A 9862-nucleotide genomic window follows, 5' to 3' on the forward strand; every position below is an offset into this window, starting at 1 on the left:
TTTATAAAAATATATAATCAGTATTGAAGAATAAAATAATTATTTGTCAAAAAAAAATTACAACAACTGTATTGATTGTATATTTAAGTTGAAAATATAATACTAAAGTATTTTTTTATTATTTGTAATGTAATTAAATAAATAATAACTAATAGTATTTTGAAAACCAGTTGACCTCAAACTTCACACCAATATATATAATTATATAACAATATATAATATAAATTATATGGTAACCAAAATTTTGATTTATCACAAAAAAATTATATATATATATATATCATAAAGATATAATAAAAACAATATAAATCATAAAATAAATCAATTATACATCATCATAAAATAATTTTTCAATTTATTTAATGTAAAAGTTATCTTAAGAAAAAAAATTATTTATTATTTCAAATATTGTTTTATATTTTATGATCACAAATGTAATGTAATTTTTTTTAAAAAATTAAAAATAATAGATATCTTTAAGCATCTAATAAGCTATAATTTTGTTGTTTTTTAATGTTTAATGTTTCAACAATTATATTTATGTTAATAATAAATGAATTGCTTTAATCAATAAATAAATGTTATTATTATTAAACTAATTATTTACAAATAATATATTTAATTAGTAAATGTGTTAAAATAAATAATAATATAGTAATCGATACAAACGCTACACTCAAGTAGATAAATATTATAGGATTGTTGTCGATATAGTGACCCAATACGGCTGAAAATATGGCCTGAAATAAGCCGTTCAGAAAAGTAGCAATGGCTCCGAACATGTTGGTCACCGGTAGTATACCTCTCAGTAATTGATAATACGATGCCTGTATGGGCCCCAGTCCTACACCCATTAGGACATTACCTAACCATAGGATAGTTAGCGAACTAATTCCGTAAATAACAAACAATACGACCGATACGATCAATACTACGAAACTAAAGTAAATACGGAAAACAGGTGACACATATACGGACAGTGGTATAAACACTGCCCGACTAACGGCAACAGCAATCTGGAAAGCGGTCAGCATATTGTTGGCCAGTTGTTTGCTGATTAGATTGTCCGACGAAAACTGTGCGAATGGTGTCCAATAGGTTTGCCAATACCAGACAAGTGTTGACATAATTGCCGACTGCAAGCATGTCATCAATAGGACGGCACAGCCTACCTTTGATGAGGACAGTTGTGTGACAAACAGATTACGGGTTTTGATAAATAAATGACTAAACCGTTTGCTATCGATGTTGTTGTTGTTGTTGGAAGTGTTGTCAATTGTTGTCAGTTTTTTACCACGCGATCCATAATATCTATGTCTATAGATAGCAATACCGCCAAACCATATACCCGTAGCTATATTAATGACACCCACTATTAGATATGGTATCCATATTCGGGAGGGTGTTGTATGAACATCATCTGAACCATTATTGGTTACAATTGTTGATAAAAATTGATTGGCTAACGGTGTGGCCACTATCTGACCCACACTTATAACAAAATGTAGTGCCTCTGCAAACGGTCCGCATTTGGTTTCCCAGATTTCAATCATCCATACAGTGGTAAAACTATCAATAATACCGCTATCTATACCATTGATACCGTAGGCCACGTATAATATGCTCAGGTATTTAAAATTAGCAAACGGTACTGATGTCAGACCATTGACTATTAGACATAACATAAACACTGTATACTTATTAAACTTGCTATAGATTCCTACACCTGTTTACAGTAGATATTGATATGTTTGTTAAATATAGCGATTGTTTGATTACAATATGATTATTATTATTTGTTTTGTTAAATACCCAGAGCACCCACCAAATAGGTAATACCCCAAATGGTATTKAGATAGGATATCTGTTCAAATGTGCACCGATATATTGATTGCAGGTCAAGCATAGTGGGTCCCAATAGGCCACCTTGTAGTATCTAATTTACAAAATGAAAAAAATATATATTAATATTAATTTTTTTAAAAATTCAAAATTTAATTTAATAGTTTACATAAAATAAGACACTAATATATATGGAAATTGTCAAAAATATTTTATATCTTATTGACCACTTATTAGTGTTGTAAATATTATTATTATTTTCAATATTATTATTTTTATTATTTTCATTATTATTATTATTATTCATGTTATTTAAAGTTAAATTCATTAATTATAAATTATTTTTAACTTTTTATTATTATTTAGGTTTATATATATTTTATCAATATTATTTACTAGTACAGTATTATTATTATACTGATTAAGTTAAACTTTTAATCATTGATTATTCAATATATATATATATATATATATATATACTGTATATATATATATTATACTATATTATATTATACTTATATATAATTATATATTTCATAATAAAAAAATTATTATCAAGTCATTGTAATTAATATTTTAGTTTTATCTAAATAAAACTAATTAAGTTGTTTTATATTAATTAGTGTTTGCAACAAAAAAAATAGAAAAATTTATAAATAAAATAGAGAACTTTCTAGAAAATTTCTAATAGATTTATTAATTTTGTTATCTTTTATAAAATGCATTGTTTTTACAATTATTAATTATTTATTAAAGTAAAAAATAATTTATTAATTTAAATTATATTAAACTATGATATAATTTATATATATATATATATATATATATAAATGATAAATAAAGTTTTTACAATCTTGACCAGCTTGACCCGAACAGATCAACTAACCGAATCTGACCAACTTACCGAAACCGTGCAACTTACCGAACCTGACCAACTACCCGAACCGTTATCCTAATTAAACAATTATTGCGGAGAGTGGGGGGGGGAAAGCAGAGATCATGAAATTTATATAAAATAAGTTATACAAAGCTATAGATATCATAGTATAACAATTAATTGTAAAAAATTTCTATAGAAAATTTACTTATGAGAAATTTTCTAAAATACAATTTCAGTTTTATTTATTTATTTTTAAAAAAAAAATCATTGATATTATTAATATACTGATCTATATATATATATATATATATATATAATAATAATAATAATAATAATAATTTTTAATGCAATAGTAATAAATGTTTCAATTAATAGCATTCAACCCATACATAAAATTTTTTTTAAATTATTTATTACACAAATATCTATTACACTAAAAAAAATAAAATAAAAATTCTATAAAATTAGTCAATAAATTCTCGATAATACATTAACTTATAAATATTATTATTATTATTATTATTGGTGATTATTAACCTTATATTTAGAAATATTATTATTGTTATAATAAATAATAATTTATGAAAATAAACATGATAAAAGTTAATAACATATATATATATATGTAAAAAAAATTTTATTAGATATTATTTATATCTAGTTTTATAATAGTTTTTTGAACTAATTATTAAAAATTATTGATATATTGAAAATAATTATTTTATTTTATTATAATCATTGATAAGTATTATATTAATCAAATAAAGTTTAGCAATATATTAGTTTGATTTTTTGATTTTAATTAATGTTTAATTTTAAAAGTTCATTCAAGAAAATAAATAATTAAAAAATATATATAAAACTAATTTACTAACTTATCTAAAATGTAGATAAAAATTTTTTTAGATAATTATTATATATATATATACAATACTAAAACTGTTATATTTAACAAAGTTAGATTAAAATTATATTTTAGTTATTATTATTATCTTAAATAAATATATATATTATATAATGTTACATAATTTTTATTTTATGAAAAAAATCTATTATTTTTGTTTTATTAAAAAAACAGTAAGTTATACAATAAAGTTTTGTTTGTTTAATTTAATTTGACTTATTTTTTTTGAATTGATTTTGAATACTATAGTATTATATATTTTCAATTCAATTTATAGTGGGTGCAAAAAATAAGATATAAACATTTTAAAATTAGTTTTGGTATTATTATTATTATTAAAATATAATTTTATATTAATAATAAGTATAAAATTATGATAATGTTATCAATAAAAATATTTTTAATATTTTTAATTGTAATAAATGTTTTTTAATTAATACAATATGATTTTTAAAAAAATATTATTATATATGCATTAAAAAATTTAATTAATGTATTTAAGGAAGTCTTAATAATAATAATCGATTAAATGTTATTAAATATTATTATTAAATATAATATTATTTGTATAACAATATTGAAATATTTAATTTTCACATACATATTGATATCATTAATTAGGTTTATTATATATCTATAAAATGCATTGTAATTCAATGATAGCTAATATTATATTTTGAGAACCGGTTGACCTCAAACTTCACACCAAAAAAAAATATATATATATATAGTATATATAATTTATATATATATATATATATATGGCAACGAAAAATTTTTGATTAATCACCAAAAAATTATAAATATATATATATATATATATACAGTATATATATATATAACATAAAGAAATAATAATAATAATAATAAAAAACAAATAAAACAAATATATAGTTATTTTTTCCAATTTATTTAATGTAAAAGTAAAGTTTGTCTAATCAAACAAACAGTTGTCTTATATATATATATTTTTTGTAACCACAAATATAATGTAATTTTTTTAAAAAGTTTTAAACATTAACAACAACAACAAAATAAAGATAATGTCTGGCGTCTAAATAAGCTATCAATTTTAGTTATATATATATATATATATATATAATGTTTCAAAAGTTATTATTATTATATAACTTATTATATATATATATATATATATATTAGCTAAATAATAAATTGAATTATTTTTTGAAAATACAATCTTTATATATATATATATATATATATATATATACTGTATACTGTTTTGTGAAAACTTTTTTTTTAATTAAAAACTTTTTTTATTATTAATTTTTAAAACTATGTGTAATTTATTTGATAATTAACTTATATATATCATAATAATGATGCCAACGGCAGCAGCGGTAAGTAATATAATGTGATTTACAAACAAACAAAAAAATCAAAAACTAATAAAATTTTATAATAATTTGTTTGTTTTATTATTATTATTAAAATTATATAAGACATCGTTTATGAGCCTATTTACAGCAGCGGCCGTTTTGATGGCTTTCCGATTGCCAGCCCTTTTGATGTTCAGAGGATCGGTATATCATTAATAATAAATTTTAAATATATATATCATATAATACAAACATGCATTGTCTATATATATATGATTTAAATCAATATATTGATTATAATTACACATTTTATTTTTCCAATTAAACAATATCACACATAAATCACCATTCAGCCTATACCAATACCCAGGCCAGTTATGGTGATACGGGTGCCGGCAGCAGCAGCAGCATCAGCATCCAATAATATTCAGCCAACATTACAAGTATTAGCACCGGCATCAATAGTACCACAACTACTACAACAACAACAGCAGCAGCAGACTATAGTTCCTCGATTAGCACCTGTGCCGACACGATTACAAGCACTACCACCATCAGCACCACTGCGATCATTATCACTGCTCAATCCATTGTCACATTTGCTGAGACGATTACCGCCAGCAGCAGCAGCACCGGCACCGGTAGCTCCACAACCGTTTCAACCATTTCTACAACCACTACACCACCAACCGTTTAGCCGACTACTGGCGCCAATCAACGTGCCGAACGTACGGTCATTAGTAGGGCATACTCTAAAAGCTAGTGAATCAGCACCGGTAGCTGCGGCGGCGCAGCCGGTAATAGTGGTCAGACCTACGATCAAATCGCTTGGCCTTAACTATCAGTCCATTGATACCGCAAACGCAGACGAGAGTCGTCGTCATTTTGTTTACGAAATAATGGCTACAACAACAACCGTTAGGCCACGATTGTTGGCCGCGGCGGCGGTGGCGGCACCGGTTTCAACCCATAAACACATTGGACAGCCATTTAATCCTAACTTATCCGACAAATACAGGACTTTGTCGACCACTAAATACTATACTGAATACTATGTTTTACCAACAATAGCACCACCGGCGGCGGCGGCAGCGGTACAGCCGTTTAGGACTAAATCGTTAATCAAATTTAGGACAGATATCAATCATGGAGATGTGGTGGACAGGTATGCCATAAATATGTTGCCGCCTGTGATGCCCCGTCAATACGATAGCGACGATATGATAGTTGACATGAAAACTAGTAGTACAACAACATCAACAACAAGTAGGTCATCGACATCATCGACAACTACTACTACAAGCACAACAACAACTACTACTACAATGAGGCCAATAATTACAAGTGCATTATTGGCTACCGTTCCCAGCATGAAATGGCAACAAAATTATAATACTATGTATTTCAATGATAAAACACGTGAAATGTTTGGCCGTCAGCGCAAAAAGTTTGGCGACAGACTCGGTAACAATAGTAGTAGTAGTAGTAGTAGTAGTGTTAGTACCAGTCCTACACACTACTACTACTACCTGCGCTGAAATCAATGGCAACTACAACAAGATCGACAACACCTACAACAACAAGAAAAACTAAGAGAAAAACGGTATCAACTGTTCGCTCGGCACCTGTACCTAATCAGGAGGCGGCGGCACCGGTAGATAACATATATAATACTGTTATATCAAAACAATTGGATGATAATAAATCAAAGTTAATGTTTGATATTGCAAATAATGTTTATTATTATGACTAATATACTGTATATTTAAAAAAAAWTTGTTAATATTTAGTATTTTACATATATTTAATATTATATAGTATTATAAATCATTATCAATAATATCGTATATTTTCAATACATTTTGAATACATTAAAAAATTAATACATTTACAAACATATTTCATACATTTTATTTCAACACAAAAAACAACAAATTTGTAATTATTATTGAATCAATAAAATTATTTTTAAAAAAAAATATCAAACTTTTAGCAAAATTAATTAATAAAAAAAATAATTAATTATATTAGTACTGTATATACAGTATAATATTTATTTCTAAATTTTTTTATTATTATTATTACTTACAATGATTTTTATTAGTAATATAAATTTATATATATATATATATTACATGACTCACATAAAAATTAATCAAATGAAAAAATCATTGAAATTTATTTTTTTATTTTATTTTTTTAGACAACAATCATACAGTACATGGAAAGTAGTTAAAATTTATTGTTATTAGTAGTTTCATCATTAAATTTATTATTATTGTTGTTAATTTTATTTTTTAATAGTTGAGATTTTTACAACAACAACAACAAAAATAAATGATAATTAATTAAATTGTGTCAACAATTTCCGTTTCTGGGCGTTGGACACACAAAAAAAAGTTTTGATTAATTATTTTTTACAAATATATATATAATTGTTTTTATTGCTCACATATTTTTTKTAATTTTAGAGATCTAATAYCACATACAAACATATATAATATTACTAYTATTACTACTATTATATATATACAGAATATTCTGTAAAATTAGTTTTCTATATATATATATATATTCTCTAAAATAAATACTATTGTGAATATTATTTTAAACTATTTTTTAATTATAATAATAATTTTTTTGTTAAATTAAAAAATTTATTGAATCAATGTTTACAAAGAAACCAGAAATTCACTCAAGAAATCAAAAAACGGTGACCACTGTTGGCGGTGTCGGAGGCGGCGGCGGCGGAGGCACTGCCAGTGGTACTGGAGGTGGTGTTAGCGGCAAAATCGGCAGAAAAGTGGCCCAAAATTCGCCTAATTTTAACAAAACTTTTGTCAACAAAACTAATCCAAACAATAGCCTTAAGGCTAATAATAATAATAATAATCATCAAAAACAAGCCATCGATACGGAATCCAAAGCAAGTCTACAGCAAAAGCTAAAAGATTTGGAGGAAAGACTGGAAAAGTTTGTCTCAATATTATTGATTATAATGTTTTATAATTTAATTATCTATTAATTTGTATGCAAAACATTGATGACATTTATATATATATATATATATATATAGATACGATAGGGATCGACAGCTAATCACTGCTGAATTGGACAGAGTATGCGAACTGAAAGACAATGAGATCAGGGATTTGAGGCAAACAGTTGACGATAAGCAACGGGAAATTGATGACCAATTTTGTGCGTTAAGGAAATCGGGTCAACAGTTTGAGTCGGAGCTGGAGAGACACCGGTGCCAATTGGTTAACATTGCCGGCGACTATCGTACTAAAGAGTCACTGATTTTGCAACGAAATCACGAGTTAGGTCTGTGCTCTCTGTCTCTCTCTCTCTCTCTCTCTCTCTCTCTCTCTCTCTCTCTCTCTCTCTCTTATTGTGTTTACTCTGTTTTATAGACAAATTAGATTAAATCTGAGACACAACTTGAAGTTAATTTAATTACAGATAATATTATATATATTTAGTTGACTTTTGTTATTGTTTAGGGAATAGATATAAGCATTTTATTGATTCTCTCTCTCTCTCTCTCTCTCTCTCTCTCTCTCTCAATATAATAATATAATACTAGACTATTAATTAGTATTATTTTAAAAAATAACATTGATTAGTACAGTAATATACAATTTTTAAAAAAATATTTATTATCAATAATTTAAAACAAAATCAACTAAACTGATAAATTGTATATAATAATAATAATAATGTCAATAATAAATAATAAATATAAAATTTAATCATATGCTACAAACACACACATATTATATATAACATTATATAATAAAAAAAATTACTAAAATTTAATTAGATTTTTATTTTGGTGCTAAACTGTTATGTTTGCCTTATATTGATTATTATACATATTATTTAAATAATAAGCAGTTTATATATTTATATACAGTATATATATATTATATATAATACTATAGTACTGTATATATATATATTATAATAACTTATATTATATGCATTTCTAAACATATATACGCGTGGTGTAGTATTATATAATTTATATATATATATATTGTATATCCAATATTTAGAGAAACAGCTCATGGATCTGAACGATTACATTAAGCACAGGGAGTACACTATGGATAGGATCAGCCAACTGGAAGAGATTAATAAACAGCAAACCCTATGCCATAAAAAATTAGAGCAAAACCTATTAAATGAAGTGCAACGGGAAAAACAAAAGTATATATAAATATATATATAATATTATTTTATATTAAGTATAGAGTCTAATATATATATATATATATATATATATATATATATATATATATATTATACATATATTATACAAATCAATATTTATATATATATATTAACAAACAGAAAATAATTAGTAAAATATTTGATACTTTTTTTCATTGCAATTAATTTCTATTAATTTTATTCTTAACTTTTTTGTTTTTTTTGATCAAAAAAACAAACAAAAAATTTCCATTTAATCAATTAATTAATTTAATATATATATATATAGAGTAATATATAGAGATATATATATATATATATATATATATATATATATATATTTATATATAAAAAATTGGATATAATATTTAACAGTTTTATATAATAATAATAAGTAGTATACATTATATTGATATTATACTGTATTAATATATAWATATATTCAATATATAAAGGGTTGAACAGCTAGTGTCGACACGTGTGGATGACATACGCCAGCACATGGAGCAGTCGTGTTTGGCTAAGTTGTCGGTCGACGCCAAGATAGCTATACTAAAATATGATGAACTGTTGAAAAACTATGGAATAGTGGAACAGGAGTCAAGACAACTACGCAAACTGACGGAAACGTTAGGCAATCGGCTCCGGGATCTGCAGATCAGATCCGATTTGAGCGAA

General features: G+C 24.7%; 3 protein-coding genes across 3 annotated transcripts; 2 read left to right on the forward strand and 1 right to left on the reverse strand.

The window, feature by feature from the left end:
* Positions 1–476: 476 nt before the first annotated feature.
* LOC128955226 (major facilitator superfamily domain-containing protein 4B-like) lies at positions 477–1906 on the reverse strand. Its single transcript, XM_054300873.1, has 3 exons — positions 1813–1906; positions 670–1726; positions 477–492 (listed from the first exon to the last, which is right to left on the reverse strand). The coding sequence occupies exons 1-3, from the start codon at positions 1904–1906 to the stop codon at positions 477–479; spliced, it is 1167 nt and encodes a 388-aa protein (XP_054156848.1).
* Positions 1907–5098: 3192 nt separating this feature from the next.
* Positions 5099–6504, forward strand: LOC128955227 (calphotin-like). The gene is made up of 2 exons (XM_054300874.1): positions 5099–5170; positions 5320–6504. Exons 1-2 carry the CDS (start codon positions 5099–5101, stop codon positions 6502–6504), a joined length of 1257 nt encoding a protein of 418 aa, XP_054156849.1.
* A 1130-nt stretch (positions 6505–7634) lies between these two features.
* LOC128955230 (keratin, type I cytoskeletal 15-like) lies at positions 7635–9061 on the forward strand. The gene is made up of 3 exons (XM_054300879.1): positions 7635–7939; positions 8043–8288; positions 9028–9061. The coding sequence occupies exons 1-3, from the start codon at positions 7635–7637 to the stop codon at positions 9059–9061; spliced, it is 585 nt and encodes a 194-aa protein (XP_054156854.1).
* The last annotated feature ends 801 nt before the right edge of the window (positions 9062–9862 follow it).

The sequence above is a fragment of the Oppia nitens genome, unplaced genomic scaffold, assembly GCF_028296485.1.
Source record: "Oppia nitens isolate AA-2021 unplaced genomic scaffold, nextdenovo-longstitch-racon4-pilon3 scaffold2_pilon_pilon_pilon, whole genome shotgun sequence".
Classification (NCBI taxonomy): domain Eukaryota; kingdom Metazoa; phylum Arthropoda; class Arachnida; order Sarcoptiformes; family Oppiidae; genus Oppia; species Oppia nitens.

Coding starts and splice junctions, on each gene's coding strand:
- LOC128955227 (XM_054300874.1), top strand. CDS start 5,099: ATGAGCCTATTTACAGCAGCGGCCGTTTTGATGGCTTTCCGATTGCCA. Junction 5,171..5,319: donor TTTTGATGTTCAGAGGATCG/GTATATCATTAA, acceptor ATCACCATTCAG/CCTATACCAATACCCAGGCC.
- LOC128955230 (XM_054300879.1), top strand. CDS start 7,635: ATGTTTACAAAGAAACCAGAAATTCACTCAAGAAATCAAAAAACGGTG. Junction 7,940..8,042: donor TTGGAGGAAAGACTGGAAAA/GTTTGTCTCAAT, acceptor ATATATATATAG/ATACGATAGGGATCGACAGC. Junction 8,289..9,027: donor ATTTTGCAACGAAATCACGA/GTTAGGTCTGTG, acceptor TCCAATATTTAG/AGAAACAGCTCATGGATCTG.